The sequence below is a fragment of the Epinephelus lanceolatus genome, chromosome 18, assembly GCF_041903045.1.
Source record: "Epinephelus lanceolatus isolate andai-2023 chromosome 18, ASM4190304v1, whole genome shotgun sequence".
Taxonomy (NCBI): Eukaryota; Metazoa; Chordata; class Actinopteri; order Perciformes; family Serranidae; genus Epinephelus; species Epinephelus lanceolatus.
In genome coordinates, this window is record NC_135751.1 from 20,915,612 (window position 1) to 20,943,102 (window position 27,491).

The following is a 27,491-nucleotide window of genomic DNA, read 5'->3' on the forward strand; positions in this document are numbered from 1 at the left end:
CGCAGACAAGAGGCGGGTCTTGACTCACCGGTTTCGATCGGATGTCGTCTCCTCTGACCGGATGGTGTTCGTGTAGAGGAAGTTTTGTTTTCCGAGTTTTCCGTCCGTGTCGACTGACTGGCTGCTAAGTTAATGCTCTCAAAAGAACACGAAATGATATATTATTATTAATTGCATTACCGGCAACCGCTCGACTGTTCACGGAGAGAATAAAAGCCCGAGCTGTTTGAAGCGGCGCGGCGCTACACTTCAGAGTAATCCGAGAGCACCTTCCTGCTAAGCTAACATTACCTAGCTAGTTAGCGCGGCTAGCGGTAGGCTCTGGTTTGCGTTGTGTTGAAGGGGCTCTCCGAGCTAACGAAGCCATGGGGAACCGGGGTATGGAGGACCTGATTCCCCTGATCAACAAGCTTCAAGACGCGTTCAGCTCCATTGGCCAGAGTTGTAATTTAGACCTTCCTCAGATCGCTGTGGTCGGTGGACAGAGTGCTGGAAAAAGCTCAGTCTTGGAGAATTTTGTTGGCAGGTAAGTGGTTGTGGGTCATTAAATAAGCATTATCAATCACCTCATAGTTTAAATAATATATTGTGTGGTCTAACATTCCCAAACTGTGTTTTTAAATATTGTCTAGCAGGTACGAGACGCTTGAAAATGCCCTTTGGTAAAAGGCTAAGCTAACGTTAGCTTCTCCTCTCTGCTAGCACGTAACGTCAAAATTAAGTTACGTATTTGTCGTGACTGAACTGCCCTGAAAGTGGCTGCAGGTTCAACAGCTTGGCGTACGTAAGTAATTTACGTGGCACACCAGTTTTTATGAAGTTTTTCGTACCAAGAGCTCAAGTGCAGGCTTTCCTTGTTGAACATGACAGCCATAAAATGCTGATAGGTACAAAATTAAGATTGCTCCAGTGGGCTCTCAGGTTGCTCCTCTAATTATTGCCATTACTTTGCACAGTATTTATGCTCTCTAAAAGTGTCAGCTAATGTCTTTTGTGCTTGGTTCCCTCTTTACATGCTGAAATTTTAAACATGACAAACTAAATCCTTATAAAAATGACAGCAACTAATGTTTATGTCTGTTAAGTGCACACTGTGGCACTTCATTTTCATTTAAGCACAGCGCAGATGATGTTTTGCCATCCGTCTATTTGGCCTTAGTTTTGAGTGGGAACTCTTTACCACAGTAAAGTCTTACACAATTTGTATGTACCATTAATTGTGATTTGGTCTGTAGCTCAGTTTGTTGTTAGATTAGTATGTTTATTCTCTCAGATGTGGGAAGGTCAGTATGTCAAAGCAGTGGAGGCACCTCCTTTCCCTCAGGGATGTGGATTGTTGCAGCTGATTTTATATCCAGTGTGTATTACGTCAAGCATAGCTTTTGACCTCAATGCACTCAGTCTTTTGTCAAAATTCTGTGGAACAGCACAAGTTCACATCTGTAGCAGACACAACTTCCGTTAGCGTGTTCCTCTTTTGTCACTGTTTTTGACAAAACCTTAGCAGTTAAGGAAATACGCTTGACGTGTCTCAATTTTCTGTGGTATGAAGGTTAGGCTAAAGTGTTCCTCAACAGGACGGTCCTGTTGTCCTCTCCCACATCAGCAGCGAGTGAGATCACCCTGCAGATAAAGAAACAAAACAGGCTCGCTCTATAGCAGCTTGTTTAGCAGGTTTCCACCCCATTGAGAGACGCTTAGAGTGTGTACGCATGTAACTCAACCCATCCAGGGAGAGCACAATCACACACATACACACAGGCCAGCCAGCAGAGAAGAGGAAGTGCATTGGCTGTTAAGATGGCATGCAGACAGGCCTTTGGTTATAAACACACTGGTTAGAGCATGTCGTAACTGCTCTCGGGCAAGAACACACACACAGATTAGACTACCCCTCAGTGCACATTAATTCAGATGAGTGGGACTTTGCACTGTGAGAGCACTTGACACATATCAGCTGCAATTAACATGAAACATTTCGTGGTGACCTCAGTTTTACTGCCTGTGTGTGTGCAGGCTCTCCACTTTCTGCCTGTTGACAGGACTGACATACACCCATGTGTGAGTTACACAAGCACTTTGCAGATATGCTATGGCATGCACACTCATAGGCTACATGCTCATCCTGTTATGAGTGCTGCACTTAAATGATTACCATCTCTTCATCCAGACAGTAAAAAGTACAGCAGCTGCTATGTATGCCTGTTGCTGCCATGCAGGTGAGTTTGAGGGCAGACACAAGGTGGAACAGTACAAGTTAAACTCATAGCTACAAGGTCGAGTCTTACTTCAACCTGGAAGCACTTGGGAGGTGCTGTATATCGCTATAGCAACAGGCGCGCTAATGTAGAGGTGACTCATTGTTGATCTAAGGGCTTGTTTGAGCTCAGGAACAGCCAATACCTAATCCCAACACCATGCTCAGTCATCTGTTGCACAGAACTACCAGTGTTTGGTGTTGTGGGATAATTGATTTGCAAATTCTCTGTGGTGACACCAGACATGAGCATTGAGCTGTTGTTACTGTCACTAATGATTGCTCCATGGTTTCCCCAGTGGCTCAGGTCTTTTTCTTCGGCGAGGTGCATGTTATGTGTGAAAGGCTGGCGTCATCCCTGTGTCCCCAGACATGAAAATAATCCCTCTTTCCTTTTCTGCAGCACCAACGATCATAAAAACAGAGTCACTTAGTGCTGGTTAGAGGAAACACATTTCAGGTCACAGAGTGTATGATTCAGACGCAGGGCATAAATGCTCCTCCTCTTCTGTCTCTCGCCTAAACTCCATGCTGATGTCATGATCTAATGGAGCAGGGGAAATTGGAGCTAGAATGAATTTGCTGTGTAGTGACCGTCTCTCAGTTGTGTCGTGGTTCTGATGTTCAGTCCAGGCAGGTCAGGTGGGATTGGGATTGCTCGTAGCGCTTTGTGATCCATCTTGTTGATGTGATTTGGGCCTCTCTTCCCTCCAAGTTTGTTAGTGGAGACCAAAACACATTGGGTGGCCGGTCTGCATACTGCATACTTTTCTGGGCAGAGGCTAATCAAATCACGCTGGCTCAACAGCCTCATGTGTTTGTGAATGTTTCTGTCCTGTGTTTTGGGTGTGTTGTTACCTTGTTTAGGTTGCTTTAAGGCATACTAATGAGGGACCTTGCCTTTTGCTAGCACATTGAACGTACTCTTCATCCATTATGTACAATAAGATCAGTTACACATTTACATTAAGGTAACAAGCATTTTGTCGTAGCATTTGTGACCTAACACACCATTCTCGTAACAGATGAAGATAAAAGTATGAACAATAATAAAGGCTGCATTCCATTCAGGTATGTCATTGCAATGGACCTGATGAGCATGCTGCTTTAGTGGCACGATTTTTTGGCAAAACTAAATGGACAGGTTGTGTTTATACACAGTAAACTTATTTATTAGATTTATTTATGCTAAATTACATTTAACTTTTCAGTGTTACTTTACTTGCCTATCTACAGTTTATTGCATGTGTTATTGGATCATAATTAACTCTCAGTTTGGAGATAATCATCAGGACGCAGCTCCTTTTCTGGCATCATTGTCCCAGTGGGGAGTGAAGACATCATATCTAGCACAGCAAGCTGGCCTGGGCGGAGGTTGTTATCAGATCTTTGGGAGGAGACTGCTTAACAACCAGGAGTTTTTTAGGTGCTGGAACAGTTGTCCAAAGTTTAAAGGAGTACTTCACCCACAAAATTACCATTTGTGTACCGTTTAGTCATGCTGTTACCTTGAATTTATGAAGGAAGCTTTCGTTTTTCTTGCAGGCCTCCACAGAAAATGGCAAACACAGTGATTTAGTAATTGACGGGGAACATTTGTTTACAAACTCCAACACAACATGCTTTTTCACTCAAAAATTACATTTAAATATATATTTTATAAATGTATTTAAAACTGAACTGAAAGTGAAACTTATCTGTGCTCTTTTTAAAGCCATATTAAGGCCCCTTCTTAGCGAAAATGCATGTTTTTTCGGAAGCACTGAACATAGGTCTGGATCAGTGAGACTTGGATTATACTGCACAAGCTGTGTGAAACTTTGTAAATGGATGTTTTAATATAGTTTTGCAGTTGTTAAAGGTGGTCCCCATTTGAGCAGTAAATCAGTATGTTCGCAGTTTTCTGCGGAGGCATGCAAATTTCCTCACAACCTCAAGGTTACACAGCATGACAAATTGATTCACAAATGGTCATTTTGTAGTAGTATTTCTTAAAACCTTTTATCAGGCCTTTATTAAAACTGTTTGCCCTCCAGAAGAGTTAAACGTGGCAGCTTTGCTCTAATTCTGTGCCACTGTTACCAAAATATGACCGTTAGCATCATTAAAACGTGTTTGATGAGTGTTATTGTTAGATGCAGCAGTCTTACTCTGGATATATGAAGGAATTTGAGCCGAAATGTCCACAGTGTAGATGCTTATGGACATCTCTGTGAGAGAAGAAGTAAAGATAGCCAAGTGGCAGAGAGCAGAGGGATTTTCCACTAAGCAGTTGGATTTTGGTAGTGCTTGGAAGGGCTTTGTGACGCTTCTTGGTACCCACGGTGACAGACTGTGGTGCGGGAACGCGGGTAGCCATAATTATACGTTTGTCGCCGCACCAGAGACCCATGGGATATGTCCCACCAAACCACAAACACGTTCTTGTGTACTCCGCCGTCCCGTGAGAGCGTAGTATGACCTCAGAGTTTCACACACCGGTTTTCATGTTTGAAAACCAGCCCTGCCTCTTTAGACTCACGGAAAAGGAGGATCAGCTGTGGGCTATTGCTGCTCATAGTTGCTCTGCCAGTTTGTAAGAGGCAGAGGCTGTCGGAGCAGGGGGAGGGGGAGTTGGCCGATCCCGATCCCTCCCTGCCCTACTCTCTCTTTTGCTTTCTCTCATGGCAGAGGGAGGGAGGCTCACAGACTGATGCTCTTTGCTTGGCCATTCATAATGCATGAAATGATACACAATCTGCTTGGCCTCGTCTATCATTTAGAGCACATCAATAATGGAGCCCTTGCCTCTTGCTTCTGTTCAATATGCCACTGCTGTTTATCCAATTCTGTCTGTGAAGAGTGACCGGTGCAGTTCTGTGCTTAAGTTGCGTCTTCTCAGAAAAGCATTTTTGAGCAAATGATGTCTTTGTGTTTTCTTGACTTTACTGAAGCTTTGTTTTATTGCTGTGAATCGTTGACCAGTGGCCACTTGTTGAGCCAAAGAGACAGTGTTTGACTGCTTAAAAACACAGTGAGAGTCGCCTTTAACTGAGAGACGCATCAGCACATTAACACATTCTTGCTGTGACCTCTCAGCAGCATCTTACCGCCATTCTCCGCGTCCAGGCTGTTTAGTATATACTTCCCCTCAGCTTATAGTAGCTTTGTTTTTTGTCTCCCTCCCTTGCTCCCATTCCTCATCCAGGGCTTTCTATACTGTCCACCGTGGTAACAAATGCCTGCATGCTCCACATTATGTGCATGACACAGCACTGGTGCTGAACCACAGACCTTTGGATTTTTGCTGATGTAAGGAACATCCAGAATGTTCCCCGCTGTTTCACGGCAGGACTACAGTTCCTCTCTCTTCTCCTGTCCTGTGCCTGACACATTGCTTACAGTCTGAAGTCAGCAGGCAGGCTGAGCACCGCCATCGTCCCCTCAGGCGTGTAGGTCTGGCAGTAGGGAGGAAAAGGAGAATGTGGGTTTGTGACATGCTCAGCTTTTCGATGATTGTTCCAGGGCTGGGGCTGGTGATTACCACCAGATGTAGTGTGTTTGCAGAGCAGGAGAGGGGCCTTCAGAGATGGGAGGGGAGTGCAGAAGACTGGGTGGAGGAGCCTCATCTGAGGGCTGACTAAGCAACTTTAATCATGTGGTTAGAAATTCTTCAGGTACCCTGTCACTTTAAGAGGAACAAACGAGCCAACTGTGAGAACGTTCACAGTGTTTCCTACAAGTTGGTGTCTCCACAATCTACTGTGTTTAACCAAAAGCATTTGCCCTTGTTTGTTTACCGTCACTTCATGCTTCGAGCAATGCATTACCTTGTGTAATTAAGCAGCATGATGCAAATTTGTAGTTTGAGAATGTAGACATAGCAAGACAATGTCAAGTCCCAGACCGAGGCTGGTGTGTTGAAGGCGTTATCATGGGCGATATATCTGATATTGACACAGCCTGGGCTCACATAAAAGCTTACAGTGGCCAGCTGAAAACACGGGCCCTGTCTGTCCTTTAAATAGGCAATAAACTGAGCAGCAGGGAACAAGTGCATCAATCAAGACACAGCATATTACAGAATCTCAGCTACAAAGGGAACATCCACCCTAAAACAGAATTTATATTTAGCCCTCACAATTACTTTGGTCATGACAACAGCTGTGTCATGGAAATGTGTGATTACAGGAAGGGTTAGAGGACAGAAAGATACAGCTAGTTACACATCTGTAGGCCTGCCACAATAATAACGTCGTCGACACATGGAAATGACCTCGGTCATTTTTGCTGAATGCGATGTTGCCTGTTGTATTTACATGTTTGTTTACCTAAGAATGTCACCAGCATTTCAGCCACCATGATGCCACAGTAAACGACAGGGTTTCCCCAGCCATTGTAAGACTTAGGTGTAGCGCTTCTTCCTCTTCTTTTTTTCTCCAGCCCGGCCCGTTTGCATGGGTTCGAACAAAAATAAAATAGTACTTTAAAGACAACACAGTGTAGCTTACCGGTAGCCTGCTGCTGCACAGTCCTGATAGTTATTAGCTTTAACAAGTCAAAAAGTCCGTTGTTTGTAGTTTTACCCTCAAACAACTTTATCCTCCACTCCGTAAGTCCAGCAGCCCCTGGAGCCAAATGCAGCACACAGCAGAACCATGATGGTAACTGCAGTGTTCGTAGAGCTTCGCTAAGCTTGTCAATTAGTTGAACAATGCATCTCTTCTTTTTGTTTTTGTGGGCCAAATTTTGTATTATGCCTCACTAAGTAATTCAAAGCTACTCTTGTGAAGTAAATGTGGTTGAACAAATGTTTTATTACTATTTTTGAAACTTTAAATCATTTTTAATGGATGTTTAACATTGAAACCGGTGTACAGTTGCAACCCTACTTGCATTATTAAACCATTATATTATAATTATATCAGTGTTATAAAATAGTCTCAAAATGACAGTCATATCGTTTACAGCAATTATTTCTGGGACAATATATCTTCCAACAAAAGTAGTTATCATGAGAGGCTTACACATCTGCTCAGTGTCCTTCTGTTCTCTGTGGTCACCTGTACTGTGTTTTAATTCAGCTGAGTTTGCAATGTAGTTGTTCTCATAACAACATTTTTCTGTTTCATAACGAGTATGAAATAGTTAGCTAATCATTTATAAACGCTACATGTTAATCAGCAGTCATCCTGAAGCTGCTGCGCCACGCTGACAAAATCCTTATTTTATGATCTCCGACATGGTTTGACAAAAATTAACATAAGTCCAACTATATGTGAACACATTTTACCATCTTAATGTGGTCATACTCTGAGTCTGTGGTCCGTTCGGTTTTGTTTGAGATAATAAATCAAAAGTGTCATTTGAATGACAAAATATGTATTTGTATTCCAGTGAGGTCACCATGGTCACCGTCATAGTGCCGTAGGACTTGTTCTGTTATTCACTGACTGTAGAGCAGCTCTATAATTTGTCCTGAGATGACATCATTACAGTCTGTTCGGTTCAGCATAAGGAGAGACTTGTTCAAATTCATTAATTAAAAGTGAACTGATGTGTAGATTATTGGCGATACAACATCTGTGAGTTCTATTTTAAGGTGGATTTTCCCCATAACAGTGAGGGGGGGTGTGAATGAATTGATCTCTTAAGCTCTAATGATGAGAGAAAATTACTTTGTCACATTTGATTTGTTGTGACACAAGTTGGAGGCGTGAAATTCTCCCATGCCCATCAATTTACCAGAGGCCACGCTGCGAGGAAATGGACATTGAGTGTAATGAATAATTGAACGCTCTTTCTGTCCCTTTCCCTCTTTCCCTTGCGCTGTCTCTCTTTGTCCTAAACCACCCCTATTTTACCCAATATGCCCCCCTACTGTTTTGATTTCCCGGCTTTTTATTCTCTCTACTCCCCACAATTCTGGTTTTTATGTTTCCTTTTCTGTCTGCCTCTCTCCCCCAGGGACTTTCTTCCTCGCGGATCAGGCATTGTTACCCGTAGACCTCTCATTTTGCAGCTGGTCAACAATAAAGCAGGTGAGTGTACCAGTCCAGTGCACAGTCATATCCCTGTCTCCTTTCATCGCTGCCCTGCATATGGCCTCCCCGTCACAGTGCCTCAAGCTAAGCACACTGTCTGCTATTTGCTGCCTTCATCTCTTTAATTCAATATTCTCTTTTTCTCTCTCTTCCTTACTTTGTCTATCTCTCTGTCCCTTTCTCTCCCCTTCCCCTCGCCCTTACGTGTGTCACTTTGTCCCCCGTCTATAGAATATGCTGAATTCCTGCACTGCAAAGGGAAGAAGTTTGTGGACTTTGAGGAGGTGCGGGCGGAAATTGAGTCGGAGACCGACAGGATAACAGGCTCCAACAAAGGCATCTCTCCCATCCCAATTAACCTGAGGGTCTACTCCCCACACGGTAATGGACACAAGCCTTATTGCGAAACACACACACTGTCAACGCTTGTTCCTCTTTGTGTTATGTAAAGTACATTACAGTACAGCTATCCTCTTCAAGTTCCCCTTAAAACTCAACTCTGTTCATCAAAATAACATTTAGAAGTTTTTTCTATTAAAAACATCCCTTCGTGCCATAAAAAGACTCAGATGAAACTCTACACCTTAGTCTCATTAAGTATGCGCGGCTCTATAAATATGCAAATTAGCCCTGGCCCTCGGCCGCTCACCTGCAGCTCGAGCGTACCTGCTCACTTTCAACTCTGCTGATCAGACACACAAACCTCTGCTTGTAAACAGTAACAGATAACAGGAGCCTTGGACTTGACTACGTTATCAGACAGCGAATAATGTGTTGGCAATATTAGATAAACCTTGTTCTCGACCAGCTCTGATAAGTTGAAGTGAAAGTGAAACATAACTTGCAGCTGCACCTTGCTCCTCCACTGATGGCCCTCATTTCGCCATAGTTATACTTATGATACGGAAAGCCCCGCCCTGCAGGTTGAGAAGAATGGTTCCTCACATATGTGATGTTTGAATGTCTGAACCCATGTATTGAGGCTGTCACTGGTACACTGTAGTTCCAAGGCGGAAATGCTCAGCCATGACATTGACTTCTGATTTTGCTCATGTTATGAGGGGTTCACACCAATCCTTAAAAAGCCTTAACAGGCACTGAACTCATTAATCTAAGAATAAAGCCTTAATTGGCATTTAAATGTCTTAAATTAGTTTTTTCAAGAGTCTTAAAAATGCTAAGATAATTGAAGGAGAAAATTACAAATCACTTTTTTCTGATGTTACATCATAAAATCTCAAAAAAATTGGTAGTATCCATTTTGATAATATCTGTGAATGAATGTTTGACAAGATCAAGATAGAGGAACCATCAACACTCATACATATATACCACATCCATTTAAATGACAAATAAAATAAGCTTTTTTCAAGGTAAACCAAATAAATACTTTAATGATAATATAACATGTTCACTGTAGGGCTGCTCGATTATGGAAAAAATCATAATCACGATTATTTTGGTCAAAATTGAAATCACCATTATGCAAACGATTATGCGGCGCACGTGATAACTTATTTACGCAACGGTATGTAATCTCCGTCTCTGCATGGTCGCGCATTTACAATTCTCTGCTCTCTGTATCGTGCACAGCGGAGTTTGGTCCCAACATGCACATGCACACACACACGCACATGCACACACACACACAGACCAACCTCTTCTTCTGTCTGTTTTCCGCACACTGTTTTTGAAGTCTTCCGCGATCACCTGCCCCTCGCATTATCTGTAGTTCACCTACTTGACTGGCTAGTGGAGTGAATAGAGGAGAGGAGGGGAGGGGAGGGGGCAGTATTGCGCATGCGCGGCTTCCGTAGAAGACAAAATAACATCTCCAGGCGTCTGTGACCAAAAATCGATTAATTGCACAGCCTTAGTTCACTGTGTTCCACTCTAAAGCACTTGTGGTAGATCATTAAACGTTTTAACTTGACCAAAAAAGACATGTTATGTGTTACAGTTCACATTTGGGCACAATTTTCCCTAAACCTTGACGTCAGTTGGTGTTATTTTGCTTTAGTGGCATCAAAAAAGTGTTACTTCTAACTCGCCTTAAGCTGTAAGAGCCCTGATTGTCTTGTAGCATATCAGAAAAACCATATGGACATGGTAACAAGGTTAAAAACTTGAGTTTCACTAAAGGGGGGTCTTAAATATCTCTGGTTGTATGAGATTATAATGATGGGAATAATGATGGGATTGTATGAAATAGGGCTGCACGGTATATGCGGTAGACGGTAGAAATGATATAAATTTGGCCCACGGTAGAGATTTGCGCTCTACCGTCCTATCGTCGATGACGTCATCGCACCTGCCTCAGTGTGAAAATGGCTGCGAGCACAGAGACAGCGGAGCAAGAGGAGCTGGTTCACGTCCGTGATTTAGCGTAGCACGTGCAACGTGTTGCTGGAGAACTTGTGAGTGAGTGAATTAATGTCTTATGAACAGCCCCGGACTTCTCAGACTCTTAGCGACTTACCGCTCAGAGGGAACTCATTCAGTGTCTCCTCTGGCAGCAGCACAGCATCTCTCCCTCTCCTCTCTCGCCGTGCGCACACGGGAGTTGGTTTTCGGAGTTTGTCATAAACCTTTGGTAATGTAAACCTATGTGACGCTAGGGGCTCCACAAAAAACTCCATATGTGAATGTGTGATAGTTGTGGTATCATAGCAGCCTGTCACAGGTTACAGCGTGATGATTAGAGGAGAAATGGCAGAGCAAATGGTCCAGGTGGAAAAAACACAACTCAGTCATTTAGGATTTTGCTAAAAGAAGGAAATTACCTTTTGATATAGATCCCAGGGGACATTTTGCACCATAAAGCACTGGGTTTTAATTTTGAGTTTTGAGATCTGCATTCTGCACAATAAATGCTCTAAAAAATACATTATATCTTTGCTTTTGTTGTTGTTGTTTTTTTTATCAATTTAGCTTTGCTAAGGGACTACAAAACCCATTCAGAAACACTTCTATTATAACTTTTACACTTAAATTTATACCGCGATATATACCGTTACCGTGAAGGGATTCGATTTATACCGTGATATAAATTTTAGGTCATACCGCCCAGCCCTAGTATGAAATATGTTAGTATCTTCATCTGTCAGGTGTTTAATTGGCCTTATAAGCCAAAACAACAAACATTTACATCTGGTTATTCCATAACCATAAATGATTTCTCAGTTCTGCAAAATGATGTATATCACAAGATATGCTATATCATATTACATATACTATGATAAAAGCTTTATCCATATTGCTCACTCCTAATGCAAACAGAGCTTTTTTTCTCCCTGTGCTGTTTACAAAATGTGTTTTCCAGAGAGACTTGTAAGATATCAGAAAAATACTAGATAGCTGTGGTTTGGACCACTGTGGTTTTGGTAAAACATCAAAATAAAAAGTGGCTTTTGTGATGTTTTTTTACTCCACCACTGAACGTCTGTCAGAAACATCTATTCATCTCCTTATGGGAGCTGTCGCTGGGATTTCACCGTCAAGTTTGACATTTTCATGTTTATTTCTTTCAGTAAATGTTACACTTGTAAGCAGTAAAACCTCTGAGGGCGTTTCTGTTTTTATGGAGTAAAGTAAACAAATTAGACTTAGTTTTATGACAGCAGAGGTCTGCCTACTCAAGTGTCTCGCACACAAGATGAAAGCTTCCTCTGACACCGCAGACAGCCATTAGCATGTTAGATTGAGGCTGATGGTGTAGATGTCTGTTGATGTTTTGCTTTATTTAAGGGAGGAAAATGAAGTTGACACATGGACAAGAAACACAGGACTGTATTTATCTTACCTTGTAAACAAGCATATCAACAGCACTGTGAATCACTGTGTGTTTCCTCAGTGCCGTGATTTCACTTTTCATTGAGAATGCTTGTGATTAATCAAACATTTGCTACCTGGGTTTCCAGTCAAATCAAGCATCGAGTCAGTGAAGTGTCAAATTAAACAAGAGAAACAAAAAATTATGGTTATGGAAACATTACTTGAGTGCTGATGATTTATTGTTCCGTTATTTGTCGAGTTGTTTTGTGATACAGTCTGCACTCAGGAAGCCTGATTATTTACTTCAACTCAGCTGATGAAGCATTTTTTATGATTTGTGTCTGTGTGACTCAGTGCTGAACCTGACCCTGATCGACCTACCGGGAATGACTAAGGTTGCCGTCGGAGATCAGCCCGTAGACATCGAGCACCAGATCAGGGACATGTTGTTGCAGTTCATCACCAAGGAGAGCTGTCTGATCCTGGCCGTCACCCCTGCCAACACTGACCTGGCCAACTCGGATGCTCTGAAGATCGCCAAGGAGGTGGACCCACAGGGTAAGCATGTAGCCATGTAGTAATTCAAAAGTCAAAGAGTAGGCCTATGAAACAGAGATGCACCAATCAGCTGGTTACTGTAAACAGGCGATTTCCAGTTACCTCAGATGAAGCAGATCCTGTGTCGATCAAAACACACATGGTTTGAAAGCTGCTGTGTAAAGGGAACTAGCAGACTGAGGTAAAACACCCAAATCTGTATCACAGAATTGATAAGTCGCTCAAAAGTATAGCATAGCAAAGCTAATGCTAACCTGTACGTGTAAGTGAATAGAAGATGTTAAAACCCATAGCTTCTTTGTCCACGAAGGTATAACTCAATAAGAACACAAATATAGGTGGTCTGCACTAGTCTGCTAGTTAGCTGATTAGTCGGGGTAACTAATGGACTATAGGGATAATCAATAATAAGCTCAAAAGTGGGTGAATGTAAAATGCTAATGCAATTAGCGCCATATTCTGGGAGGTATAATTAAATAAAAACACAGAGTTTGGTGGTATAACCACGTTTGTTAGTTAGTTTAGTTAGCTTTCTTACTAAGTAGATACCATTTGATGGATTTTACAGTTTATAATGTGGCAGCAAAATGTTTTAATGCTAGTGACTGAAAGGAAAATAAAATGGTATTGTGACTATAGCTGAAAGGAAGCTGTCAATCAAGCACGATCTGATCTCACCCCTCCAGTCCTGAGAAATGGTTTGAGCAGCCAAAATGAGCTGTTTTTAACTCTAACATTTAGGGGTGCACGATAACTATCGGGCCGATAACAGGAAATTATTACGTCATTCCGATAAGTCCGATAACATGACGAATAGCCCCGATAACATATATAATTTTGTCAGCACGGCAGTGCCCCGCTCCCACTGAGACCTGAATGGCCTGCAGTGAATGCTGCATTCAAGTGACGTCGGCATAATCAGAAAAACTCTTTCTGACTGGGAAAATTCAAGAATACCCCCTCATGTTGGAAAACAACTCGTTAAGTCGGTCATAATTTCACACAGACGCGCACACTCTCTCTCTCTCTCTCTCGCACACACACACACACACACAGATGCGCACACTCTCTCTCTCTCTCACACACACACAGACGCGCACACTATCTCTCACACTTTGCACGGTATACTGGTACCAATGGTAGACCGCGGCACTAAAACTCCACAGTACATATGATACCATAATGTTGGAGTACCGTAGTACTACGGTACCTCAGGTACCACTGCTGTGGGATAAGTTCAAAGTCCAGTTGCAAGAGGGTGAGTGTCCATGCGCCGTCCAATAACGGCGCATCCTGCCAGTTGTGGGTTGAACGGGGGTCACAGACACAGACAGGAATACGTATTCCTGTCAAATACGGCGGCCATAGTGCTCCGCGGTGCAACATAACGGCTTACCGGCGACGGATAAGTCCAGCTCCAGGTCCAATAATGTCCTCTTGTTGGTGTCATGACTGCCCAGAAGTACCTGAACAGCCGAGCCGTGGCAGCACACAGGTATGTGACGTGTCAGAGGAGAAACGAGCTGTTCACATTACTCTTTGTGTCAGTAACGGCCCACAAACCTCACCGCACTTTAGGGACTGTTCTTTACTTATGAAGGGACCGTCAGGGGAGGAGGGTGGCTGGTTGATTTTTATTTTATTTTTTTATTTAATTTTGATCCCCCCTATGTTAATCACTTATTCATGCTGTTTTTGAAGTATGAATAAGTCAAAAAGTAATTTATTCCTTTGAAATATCAGTGATGTATTATAGAAAAGGCACATCTGCCTCATTTTTGCTGTGGTATCGTGATACTACTCAGAACTGTGATACTGTCACTGGTATCGTACCGTGGGTCCCAATTTTGGAACCGTGACAACACTATCTCACGCACACACACAGACGCGCGCTCTCTCGCTCTCTCTCTCCCTCCCTCCCTCTCGCTCTCGCTCTCTCTCTCTCTCTCTCTCTCTTCTAATATGAGATAAAAGAACAACTGAACCTCATTTACCTTAGTGAAAAGGTATTCATTTGAATGGAACCATAAGCCAAAATTCTTTAAACTTATTTTTTTTTGTTACTATGGAATGCACTTTTTCAGTTTGTTTACATAGACAAGTCTAACTTGTTCAGTGCAATCATTTTCTATATATATTTATTTTTTTGAACTTCTGGAATGAACTTTTTCAGTTTGTAATCCCGATGCATGTATTTGCATCAGTTCAAGGGGCCTTTATTTTTATATCAGTAAGTAATGCACCTAATTTAAATTGATGTTCATTTGAGATATCAAATAGTTTTTTTGTTTGATATCTTTTCGAAAATGTTTGAGATGCTTGCCAATAGTTTTTCAATGGAAAAAATAAATATCTCTTCATTTAAAGGGTCAAAACTATATATACACTGTATATGTGTGTGTGTGTTATCAGTTATCGGTATCGGCCTTTAGGAGCTGAAAGTTATCGGTATCGGTTTAAAAGAAAAGTTATCGTGCATCCCTGCTAACATTTATTGTGTCCAAGATTTTTGTGGATGCTTAATTAAACACTCATCTTTGATATCATATAAGCATTTTTTACTAGCCAAGTTTCCAGTGGCTTTAAAGAAAAGTTTCAAATATGACTGTGTATGCTGTCAATTATAGTTCTTTGAAAGACAGAAATTGGAATCAGACAAAATTTGAATTTTCAGGTCTGATTTTTAATAAATAACATATCAGAATTGGCTGTGAGAATTGCAATAGGTTCTTCTCTACTATGAAACATTCAGTCCCTATCACTCCGCTGTTTGTGGCGGGCATATCGCGCTGTTATGCCGCCTCGCCGTTCTGTATATAACATACAATCACAGAAAGGGGCAGCAGAGTGGTCTCGCCTTTAAAGCCACCACAGGAGGAAGTCACAGCGCAGAAAAGTGTCTGTATAAAAAGGACAGCCTGCAAGATGGCATCTTGAGCGGCAAGGGTGAAACTTTCAGATGATGTGTTATGTGTGCAACCTACTGTGGGAGATTTAAAGAAGAACAGTGGCCGTAAATGTCTGCAAATTGGGAGAACAATGAGATTCTGGAGCTCCTTACCCTCCAAGCACAGGACAAGATCATCTGCCATATAACAGGACGGTAAATGATTGTTATTGACACGTTAATGCCATTGGTGTTGTTTAGAAAGCTCTGTAGACACATATGTTTTATGTCACACTAGAGGCTGATGCTCTTGTGTTACATGTCACGCCCATCACACCTCTCTCGGTTCTGCAAAGCCACACACTGGAGAAGCATGATGCTGCCCTTGTTTGATTCTATGAAAAAATGCAAAGGAGGCATAAACAAGAGACTCTGTAGCGGCCCTATAGTGCGATCTGAAAAGGGCTCATGATATCCATTACCTCTATTTCGTCAGTATTTCTGTCACAGGCAAATCTTTTCAGCCCTTTATTAAACAGAACTCTGCTATAAAAAGGCTAAATACACTGAGAGATTTATTCTGTGCATCAGTTCTTTCCAAGAAGGTAATGAGATAAGAGGTAATAAGTCAGTTTGAATTAATGTAGTTACACTTGTAATTTTGTGCAGGTCTGCGTACCATTGGTGTTATAACAAAACTGGACCTGATGGATGAAGGGACAGATGCAAAGGACATCCTAGAAAATAAACTCCTGCCACTGCGTAGAGGTGAGGATTACACACACATACACACAAAGACACATCTGCAGACTTTATTTTTGACACTAGAGTGACTTTTTTTTTCTTTTTTTTTTCTTTTTTTTCTGCTCTGTGCAGGCTACATCGGTGTAGTGAACCGCAGTCAGAAGGACATAGATGGGAAGAAAGACATTCGTGCTGCTCTGGCTGCAGAGAGGAAGTTCTTCCTGTCCCACCCTGCCTACAGACATATAGCAGAGCGTATGGGCACACCACATCTACAAAAGACACTCAACCAGGTCTGCTGTCATTTTTTTTTTTTTTTTTTTTTTTTTAAATTGTGAACTATAATTCCCTCCCTACTGTGCCGTTCATTCTCTAAAACAGCAGCACTGCGTCTGTCTGTCTCCAGCAATTGACCAACCACATCAGGGATACTCTGCCTGGTCTGCGCAGTAAGCTGCAGAGTCAGCTCCTCTCTCTGGAGAAGGAGGTGGAGGAGTACAAGAACTTCCGTCCAGATGATCCAACACGCAAGACCAAGGCCTTGTTGCAGTGAGTGCATCTGAATATTGCATACTTGTATTATTTACAGCTGATATGTTGGAAATGATGTAACCTGTGGCAGCCATATAGGATCCCCACTGCACAGGGCTACTGCGCCTGAGAGTAGATATTTGCAAGCTATGACTATAGGGAAACTTTGTCAACTTACAGCCAGCTCTGTGTCCCACCACGCTGCCCACACTGTGACGTCACAGAGCTGGTTGAAAATCAGCAAAGATTCCTTTCAACAGTAATTCTTTGCACTGGACCTCCAGGAAGGCACTAACACCAGTCACATCTCCTTTGTGCTTGACCCTAATCAGGATGGTGCAGCAGTTTGGTGTGGACTTTGAAAAGTGCATTGAAGGCTCCGGGGACCAGGTGGACACCAATGAGCTATCGGGTGGTGCAAAGATCAACCGCATCTTCCATGAACGCTTCCCCTTTGAGCTGGTCAAGGTTAGTGTGCCATGAAGAGGCTTGATATGTTGGTAGGGCTGGGCGATATGGCCAAAACTGTAATAACATTCCAAAGCATTATTTCTTTCAAGTTTAAAGGCTGATTTTTGCTTCTGAGTAAAAGTTGAAGAAACACATGGTTAATGGTTTAGACTTAATTGTCAGAACATGACAAACGCCAAACAGCAGAACATTTCACAAATCTGAGGTAGATTCAAAATGATTGTATATAAAGCAATGTCAACACATAAGACAACAAATAGACAAAGAAAACAGTTCTTGTCAGCAGTATGTCACACCTTTATAGACATAATGGATTTAGCTGACAGTGTAAACAAAATAAAGAGACAGAAGGAAAAATCTCAACTGTAGTCAGTATTTTCTGTACAAGTTTAAAACTTAACATCTGGTGTGACTCAAGACGAACTTATCTTCACATGACGTTTAGTGATGTTTATTCTCCCTTTGTTATTTCTTCTAAGTCAATAGCCACAAGTACAATAGCTTACATAACACTAACATACCATTAAAGGAGTCAACTGCCAATACAGCTACTGTATGTAGGTCAACAGTTATACTAAAAATAACTTTATGTGCATGTTGAACGTTGTAACGTCATAACATTGACGTACACATGAGCTTGGTGGCTGGTGATCTTCTTCTGTGTGATGGCGGTTGGCAACTAGACTTGAATGGAATACTTTACCTGATGATCATTTGTTTATCCATTAGTCATGCTGTGATATATTGAATTTACTATGACATACCATTTAAACTGAACTAAAAGTGAAACATACCGATGCTGTCTTCAAAGCTAGACTGCAGTACTAAGGTTTTTTTGAATGAAAATGCATGTGTTTGGGAAGTACTTGGACTTGGAATACACTGCAGGAGTTGTGTCAGAGTTTGTAAACGAATGTTTTGATATATCTTTGCGGTTTTTAAAGGGATCACTATTCAATCAAAATATCAATATGTTTGCCGTTTACCATGTAGGCATGCCAGAAAAACAAAGTCTTCCTCATGAATTCAAGGTTAACACAGCATGACTGACTGATTTACAAATGGTTATTTAGTGGGTGAAGTATTCCATTTAGATGCATTAGCACCCCCCTCTCCCAGTGTATGAGCGGATTGATTTGTTCTATTTCTATTGAGGATAATTATAATTACAATGTGATTGCCCAGCCCTGTATGTTGGGGATTAAGTCTTTACAAAGATGAAAGTATTTCACGATTTGTTAAAGTGTCATTTGCATCTTCTCCCTCTGTCTCCCAGATTGTTTTTGACGAGAAAGAGCTAAGGCGAGAAATCAGTCACGCAATCAAGAACGTCCATGGTGTCAGGCAAGTGGAGCGAAAACCAAAAACCTTTCAAAGAAGCCGCCCACAGAGCTCAAACGCTTGTATTCTGTTTTAACATCAAATACTGCTGTGGCACCGTGCTTCACTTTTCTCCCTTCATAAAAGCTGTTATTCTACTAAAATTCATGTTTATATAATCAAGCCTTGTGATCACAGACTAACAATACCAATTCAGAGAAAAGGTGTTTCTGTTTTGTGTGAAATGTTTTTCCTCTATTCTACTATTCCTTCAGTGTTGTTTCAATCCCCTTATCTCCCCACTGCAACACCACCCACTCCTTCTCTGTTTCTGTCTGCTGAGGCACACAATTATTATGAGGTTTTGTGTTACATGTATCCAGTCCACTGCACAAATGTCCTCATGTGTTCTTCACTGATAATCTCCTCTTTGCAATGTCTCATTTGTGTGCTTTATTACATTTAAATCTTGCCCTCTTTGGCGCTTTATCCTTTCTCCCTCTGTTGTGGCTGTCCGTATGTTCATATACCGATTCCTTCTCTTTGTCCAGAACCTCTTCAGTCACCTTTTTGTTCACCTGATCATCTGTCTATTCATTTGTTTTGTTGGTCTTACATGTCCGTTAACTGTCCCATCTGTCTGCCGCTGTGCCTCTGTCTCTTTGTGCATCCTCAGAACGGGGCTGTTCACTCCAGACCTGGCGTTTGAGGCCATCGTGAAAAAGCAGATCGTTAAGCTGAAAACGCCCTGTCTCAAATGTATCGATCTGGTCATTCAGGAGCTCATCAACACAGTCAGGCAGTGCACCAACAAGGTACTGCAGGTGTCCAGCATCTCCTCGACCCAGCCGAGACATAGGGCAGGGGCAGCCATGGGGGTGGCAGAGGGTACGCTGACGCAGAACGTTCAGCCAACAGCTTCCTATGATATATGGAAAAAGATCAGTTCAGTTCTTGTACTGAAAAAAAAGGAACTTTCTGTGTGGTTTGCCCTCAGCCCAGCCCGCCCCGATTAGCCCTGTGTGCAGGCAGCGCTGTCGTGTTGTGGAGTGTTGTGACGGGTGACGTGTCGTCGTGGATCTGAGATGTTTCAGGGACTCAGCCTATCTGAGCATCTCTGGTCTCTCCTGGACAAGCTGCAGGTCTCATAGCTCAGTACACATAGCCAGCAACTCATGGGGTGGTCCTCAGCTGTGATTTGGCCTTGGGTTAGAGGTGACATGCCCATCTCTACCACATTGACCTAGTTTTACAGGAGCTGGTTTGTCAGGAAAGAGGATGTGAAAGACCTGTTGCTTGTCCGTCTCCACAGCTTGATTTTTTTCTGTCAACAACTAGAAATGACTAACTGAACAAAGACTTTTTCTCTTTTTATTTCCTCTCTTTCCTGGCTGTCCTCTTTTATTCTCTTTCCTTTATTTCTGCCTGTCCCTTTCTCTCCTTCTCTACCACCACAACAACAACATGCAATCTGACCCCATGACCTTTCAGAACGGGGCTCTTCACCCCTGACCTGGCTTTTGAGGCGATAGTCAAAAAGCAGATTCTCAAACTCAAAGAGCCAAGCCTCAAATGTGTGGACCTTGTGGTGTCTGAGCTCACCGCACTCGTCATGAAGTGTGCTGCCAAGGTAACCGGGGACACACCTGCTGGGATGATGGCATGAAAAGAGAAGGGATTCTTTTTCTCTGTAAATGTCAATTTCTGTCATCCCAGTAAAATGGGCACCCCAGTGAAATCAGACCCATCCCCATCCTCGCCATCCATGCCCACTGCTTCAAATGTGTGTGTTGTCCCATCTCTACTCTCCTTTAGGGATGTCACGAGCACCAATACTTTGTTAACAAGTCAATGCCAAAAGTCTGAAAACGTGACGGTACTTTTCCACCAGTACCATGGGTACTGGGGATGCTATTCTATCCGTCAGGGCAGCATATACGCCCACAAGTGCTCTAATCTGACATTAATGTCAAAGGAGGAGGAAGAATGCCTACCAGCATGAAGAACAACAACACGTGGAAGATGCCAACAAGTGTTGCTGCCGCAACAGCAGTTCGCCCAGAGGCCAGGGAATTGAATTAATTCTTTGCAATGGGAGCGCCATGTATTTCCACTATGCTACAAATGCCAGCAGCGTGTTGAGGCGCTGGGAGTCTCTTCTGCGCTGAATGCTAATCACTTGACATTTTTTTTCTGTTCACGGAAAGTTTAAAAATGTTCCGCTTTGGGAACAGCGCTACATTACCCAGCCATCCTCTCACAGTGGTGGAGGGGTGGGACAACTAGCCTACCACAAATACCAGTCACATCGTAAAATCAGCCCAGACAACACCAAACTGACATGAAAGAACTAGTGGCGTCAAGGCAGACTGATCTGTTGCCTTATATCGCCTGTGTCTTGGCCAAAAAGTTGCACCTGAACTTACGGCAAAGACTATAGCCAATGGCCAAATAGCATGTATGTTCTGTGTCAGAGTGAGAGGAAATAACTTCATACCAGCAGGCGGTGGTAGTCTGTATTCATGATTAACAAAGGGAAACCGAAAGACTAGAGGGATTCAAGATGCTAGTTAGCCAGCTAGCACATTAACAATAAAACCCAGTGTTGAAAGGGCAAAGAATATTTACTGTGCACTAGTGAACAATAACACAAACAATTCTGAAGCGTTTAATCTAAAGAGCTCAACAGCCAAAAAATTATTTTACCTAATATGACAAGTTTGTTTTGATCTCACTCTCTTGATTTTAGCCGTTTGTTTGCTTTCCTCACTTCTGTTTCTCTTCTCGTGCACCGAGTTTAGCTGCTAGTCAGAGTGATCTCATACATTGATGTGCACCGCTGCCTCCGACAACCATTCCACATGTTGATTCGGCAGGAAAAAAGCTGACATGGGATGATTAGTGCTGACCATGCAGAAGACAATGCAAAAACTAAGGCCACAGATGCTCACCTGTGGCCTGACGTTGACCAACAGCTGACCGACGGCTTGAAGTGTCAGAACCCTTACGTGAACAAATGCTGAACTCTAGACAAGTACTTTGTGTTCAAGGCGGGATTATTAATAGCATTGAAATTTAATTGTTCATAATAAAGGAGGCGTTGAAGGACGTGCAATATATTGTTTTGTTTTTTATCGTGGTATCAAATTGGGTATCAAGAATTGTGGAATTTCACTGGTATTGGTATCAATTACATTTCTAGTATCGTGACATTCCTACTCTCCTCCCACCTCTGGAAATCTCCATGTCATTCAGACCGAGCATTGACTTGCAAACCACGTCTGAAATTTTAAGCACAACTTAAAATTTCCATCAGCCATCTCCCACATGCTGTTTGACCTCAGCATCAGCTCATTAAAGAGTTTTTTCCCCCACCTCCGCATTGCTTCCTCCCTCCTCTCCCTCTCTGCCCAAGACCCCGCTTCGTCAGTCTGTGCAGCGCAGAGCCCCGGCTGCACTCCTTCACTGACCCACATGGCAGACTGATATTACACTATCTGCTGAACCGGATGGAAAGGGAGTGATGTGTGTGTGTGTGGGGGGGGGGGGTGATACTAATAGCCTGTGGGCTCTGTGGGTGCAGTGGCAGCTTGAATGGAGCGTTTCCATAGCAACGGTGCTCCACTGCCATCTTGTGGACAGAGGAAGGCGCTGCACAGCGTCAACCAGCCATCCTGTCTCTGAGCTTCACCTCTGCCTCACCTCATTCTGTCACTTTCCCCTCTCATCCAGTCTTCACTAATATTAATACTATCCCAACTCTACCATCAGCTAGAGATGACAAATTTGGACATTGCTCTGTTTGTTTAAAATATAAAAAGTTGGATTTTTGATATCTGGAAAAAAGCATGATTAAAGCATGATAGCAAAACAGCATTCATTCTAATTAAGTCGTCCCTGGCTGATAGTAAACATCTTATCACCTTTTAGAACAGACAGTCACTGTGTATTTAAAGTCTTAAAGTCTTATATGTGTGTGTTGGTTTGTGGTTGTTTGGATATGTGTGAGACTGAAATGCCACTTGACTCTCTTTCCCTTTTCTTTGTTCTCTACTCATTTTCACTTCTCACTCCTGTTTCTCTCTGATACTTATTGGTAAGTCTTCCTAAGCTCGAGCTCACATGTAAGTGTGTGCATGTGTGTGTTTGTGTGTGTCTCCGTTCATCGCTGCAGTCGTGTGTTGTGTTGCCTTTCAGCTAAACTCCTACCCCAGGCTGAGAGAGGAGACGGAGAGGATTGTAACCACCCACGTCCGAGAAAGAGAAGGGAAGACTAAGGACCAGGTGAGTTGCTAGGATGTTGATTAAATAGACTCGTGGTTCTCGAGCACGCCAAGTGCACTCAAGTCCGCCTTTGATGTTTACCTTTTTCATATGCAGTGAAAAATACAGTAAGAGCTGCAATCTACAATTCATATTTAGCCCCCTCCAGTACTGTGTTGAGACGCTGGTGGGATGAAGTGGCACCACCCAAGTTATTGTACTAATGGGGGAAGAGAAATGCGACAAGATGTAATATAACATAAGGTTGGCATTTTGCTTTCCTTACTCAGCCCACGTTATCTTGAATTCACCAAGTAAAAAATGCTGAACACTCGTCATGAATTGAAGTTAACGGAGACCACATTTAACAACAGCAAAAAAACATCATTGTACAAACTCTGACACACCACCTGCAGTATGATCCAAGCTTCGCTAAACCATTACAATTTAAAACACGTCAGAGCAAACAGTCTGGGTGTTGGCATGCTGGTGCGTTTGAACTCTTCCCAAGTGGAGCTTATATGCATCCACATACATGCTAAGGCACACTTAGGGGGGCGCTACTAGTTGGAAGTGTTTTTTATTGTAATGTTTTAAGCGTAAATGCATGTGTTAGTGAAGCACTGAGCATACGACTGAATAAATGAGATTTGGATTATGCTGGAGGAGTTGTGGAAGTTTTTGTAGACAGATAGTTTGACATAGTTTTGCTGTTGTTAAAACGTGGACGCCAATGACTTCCTCCACAAGGCATGTTCACCCTTTTTGGATTATTCATTCACTGTGGAGGCATTTGAGAAAAAAGTTTTCCTCACGAATTCAAAGGAACTCTGTGAGTAATTGATATACGACTGGTCATTTTGCGGGTGAAGTATTATTTTGACACTCACTGTTAGCATTTTGTCACGTGGCATTGTCGGTCTCTGCATCTGCCAATCCTCCAGCTGCAGCATAAGGACACAAAAAAGTGCATTGTATGACCCTTTTAAAGCATCATTAGTTTCAGCATTTGTCAAATGGAAGTAACCATATAGAATAAAAAACTCATAAGGCCCGACATGCTAGCTTGTTAGCAGAGCAAAAGCAAAATACGAAATGTCTTCCTTCTAGTGTGTTTACGTTGGTAGTCCCTTTAGCCCAGTTGCAGTTGGGTGCATAGGACACAAATTAGGCAGCAGTTGCATACTGTATTATTGGCTGTAAAATAGATTATTTGATAGACTTTGTTGAATTATCCTGCATCAGCTTTAGTTTGAATGCATCGTTCTAGGCTTTCTATCAACTTTAAAACCCCATGAAGATTTGCAAACTTAATCAAAGCCTTAAATGCAAAAGACTTACTGCTCTTTAAAAAAAAGAGTTTTTCCTAGAAGTTATAATGAAGGCTTAATTCTGCAGGTCATTTTCCAGAAATAGTTTGATCAAATGAGTCAGAATTAAAGCAAGTCATTTTGGTTAGATTCATATCTGCTTAAATTAAAGAAAAAATGATTAGGCAGCCATGTGTGCAACAAACATATTTTCCAACTTCTTGTTTAGCTTATATGTAATTGTCGATAAATTACAGCAAAGCGCTATTCTTTATCATGATGGAAAATCTGTTATCGTGTCATTTATTCTCTTTGGTCCAGGTTTGAGTTGACAGTGTTTGTCAGCGTTTCCTCCATTAGCACCACTTTCCTTAAATCAACGCAGCAAAAATCCTGTGATAGATTATATGACTGCGCAGCAGTTTGCCCAAACTGAAATCAAAGATTGCTCAAGATTTCAAGACATCGCAAGAAAAGGAATTAATGAGACTCCACTGTTGTCTGTCAGTGGCTGTTAAGTGTTGTTTCCAGAGTGGAGAAACATGCAAACCACATTAACTGCATAAAAAACAAGAGTAATGAGAGCTTGAGGTGTGGCAGGTTGAATTGCGGTGAAACTTTTGAGTAAATCATATACTCCACCTCATCTGCAATTTGCATTATTGATAATATCAATCTGACAGACTATATTGGTGTCGCCATGTGGAAACGGAGCTCTAGATGTTATCTCACTCTCAGGGTTGTTTTTGTTCAAGTGTGAAGTATCAGAAGTGAGACGTGGCACTTTCTCCTTTGTGCCTCCTGCAAGTGGTGTTTAATTGAGACGTCTCCATCCTAATCACGATTTTCTGCTTCTAATCAAGGTTCTGCTGCTGATTGACATTGAGCTGTCCTACATCAACACCAATCATGAGGACTTCATAGGCTTTGCTAAGTATGTACCCCTCCCTCCTCCCACCTCCTTCCTCCACCTTTTTTTTTTTTTTTTTAGCCCAACTTACAGTGTCATGAACCCAGTCTCAGCACAGTCATCATGATCCTGATTAACTACATGCTGCCCATCGTCTGAGGTGCTCTTGTGACTCACAAAGGAAAAGACCCGTAATCCTTGACCTGTCAGCTGCCAGTACATGTGCAACCCAGCTGCCATTACAGGAACTTAACAGAATCATCACCATACCACTGCTACTGAATCAAAGTGATGCTTATAATTAGCCACATGTTTGTAAGCTGCGGTGCATCAGTGTGTGATGTAGCATGCCAATTAGTGATCCAGCCACATCAGAGCATGTGTCTCCCTGCGGTGGGAGACACATGCAACATTTCGCAACATTCAAGGCCACATTAGTCGCCTACCTCTTCCCCCTGCATGCAACAACACCACTTCCCCTCTAAACAAAGTCAATCAAGCTTGTTTGATTGCTTGACAGATAAACTTCCTGTCTGCTGCAGGCTGTTTGACTGTCACTATAAAGAATGCTTATTGTACCAGCGGACAGAGCAGTGGTGATGTTTTACTGCATCTGCTTGTAGCTGCCGTTGTGCACTGGAAAGTCATTTGCACACTGCAAAGCACTCACTTTTTTGTGGTATATCTAAGCAGTTTACAGTTCATGGTTGAAATCACGTAGTCCCTAGTGGAACCGTCTCAGTAGCATGTAGTTGAGTTGAGCTCCCCTCCTCTGTGTGGGTTGTGCCGTTGACCGAGTAACAAAGCAAGTCCCCGTGTGTGTATGCGTGTGCGAGGGTTTATACCTAGCCTCTGCATGGCGAAGTGGATTGCTGTAATGTGTCAGTAGGTCAGCCAGGGCTGTTTAACGGTTCTCATGACATCACTTTCAGTCTTGACTACAGAAGGCTGGATGATGGTAGCACCCCAGGGTACGGCAACAACAGGTGGGCTTGCAGAAAGTATGTAGGGTTGTGTGTACAGTGTGTGTGTGTGTGTGTGTGTGTGTGTGAGAGAGAGAGAGAGAGAGAGAGAGAGAGAGAGAGAGAGAGAGAGACAGTTAGACCCTCCATTTCCTCCACATTCATGTATCAGGGTTCTCATGCTCATGGAAGCCCTGGAAAAGTCACATAATTTCACAGTGTCATTTTCCAGGATTGGGACAGTCATGGAATTAGGGAGTATTCTTCCATGGATAATATTCCACATAATGTGACATCACGGCAATTTTATTTTCTGTAGGTTAGCTATTGATATAATGTGGTTCTAGTATGTGCAGATGTGTGACAGCAGTTTTGTTGACCATCATGTACGTGTGTTCATTTTTCTCCTTACGTCCTGTCTCTTACTCCATGTATGCCAGCTAGGAGAAATTATTAGGGTTCCCAGTGTCATGAAATTCCTGGAAATGTTGTAAAATTAGTAAGAAGCAGTTAAAGCTACAGGCTACAATGAGGCTAAAAACAGAGTTCAAATGACGTTTTTCCAAACAACTTTTTATATCGGAGCTTCAGGACACGTGGATCACTACGGATGAGCAGTTTGGAGATATTTTGTGGTTTCAATTATGTGTTTTTGGACTTTGAATCTGGGGCACCGTCATTGACAGCTGCAGGATCTTAGATTTGCTAGCCCTCAAAAAGGGAGCGGCCTTGATGTTATATGAAATACCAGTATGTGCTGCTGTAATCTGTTGGTAGGTGCAGGTAGTGGGCAGCTGAAATGTCTAATAAGCGAGTAGTGTTAGCAAGTGCTAGCAGTTTGCTTATTTGCAAATACCTGGGAAGTGCCCATTTGAAACTAGTTAAATACAGTCATGGAAATTAGATAAATATTATGGAAAATTTTTGAAAATTCATCGGTAAAAATGTGCGGGAACCCTGAATTATTTGAATAGAGGTTAAATCTGATAGTGTTATTTAACATGTTCATAAACCCCAAGTTTCCATACCTGTGCTGTGCCCCATTACTACTTCTAAATATTCCCACGTTTTAGGGATGGAGCAATGCTTGTTTTATACATTGTGAATAGTCATGGAAATTTCATTATGCATCCTTTAAAAAGTCATGGAAAGGTTTTCAAATTTTGTCCCTGCAAATGTGTGGGAACCCTGATGTATGTGTGTAGTGGTAAATTTGTCACAATAGCATCAGATACTTGGATATTATTGTAAATAAATAGAATATTGTTGGAGTAGAAGTGGCACATGAATATTTAATGTGATTATTTTCAACAAGTTGTGTTTGGTGCGGTGTCATCAGTATTTATTGTCTTCTCCTGTCCGTCTTTGTGTAATGACAGTGCCCAGCAGAGGAACACAGCTGCGAACAAGAAGAGGGCCATACCCAACCAGGTACGTTTCATCACTCAGCTCTGGCCTTTTCACCAATCCCAGATTTAATC

The 27,491-nt window shown here is 42.3% G+C and overlaps 1 protein-coding gene across 6 annotated transcripts in view; it reads left to right on the forward strand.

Annotated features, from left to right (window-relative positions):
- The first annotated feature begins 35 nt into the window (after positions 1 to 35).
- Positions 36 to 27,491, forward strand: part of dnm2a (dynamin 2a) — a 43,507-nt gene continuing 16,051 nt past the window's right edge. For 4 of the 6 annotated variants that reach the window (XM_078161585.1, XM_033644976.2, XM_033644975.2 and 1 more), the window contains exons 1-13: positions 36 to 526; positions 8,204 to 8,277; positions 8,512 to 8,661; positions 12,409 to 12,612; positions 16,169 to 16,267; positions 16,376 to 16,536; positions 16,650 to 16,792; positions 17,107 to 17,242; positions 18,522 to 18,589; positions 19,242 to 19,380; positions 22,763 to 22,849; positions 25,002 to 25,072; positions 27,390 to 27,441. In XM_078161585.1, coding sequence (XP_078017711.1) covers positions 366 to 526; positions 8,204 to 8,277; positions 8,512 to 8,661; positions 12,409 to 12,612; positions 16,169 to 16,267; positions 16,376 to 16,536; positions 16,650 to 16,792; positions 17,107 to 17,242; positions 18,522 to 18,589; positions 19,242 to 19,380; positions 22,763 to 22,849; positions 25,002 to 25,072; positions 27,390 to 27,441 — 1,545 coding nt within the window. In that variant the 5' untranslated portion in view covers positions 36 to 365. Of the gene's footprint in view, positions 527 to 8,203; positions 8,278 to 8,511; positions 8,662 to 12,408; positions 12,613 to 16,168; positions 16,268 to 16,375; positions 16,537 to 16,649; positions 16,793 to 17,106; positions 17,243 to 18,521; positions 18,590 to 19,241; positions 19,381 to 20,056; positions 20,196 to 22,762; positions 22,850 to 25,001; positions 25,073 to 27,389; positions 27,442 to 27,491 lie in introns of all 6 variants that reach the window. The other 2 variants (XM_033644977.2, XM_033644979.2) reach the window with 1 other exon arrangement.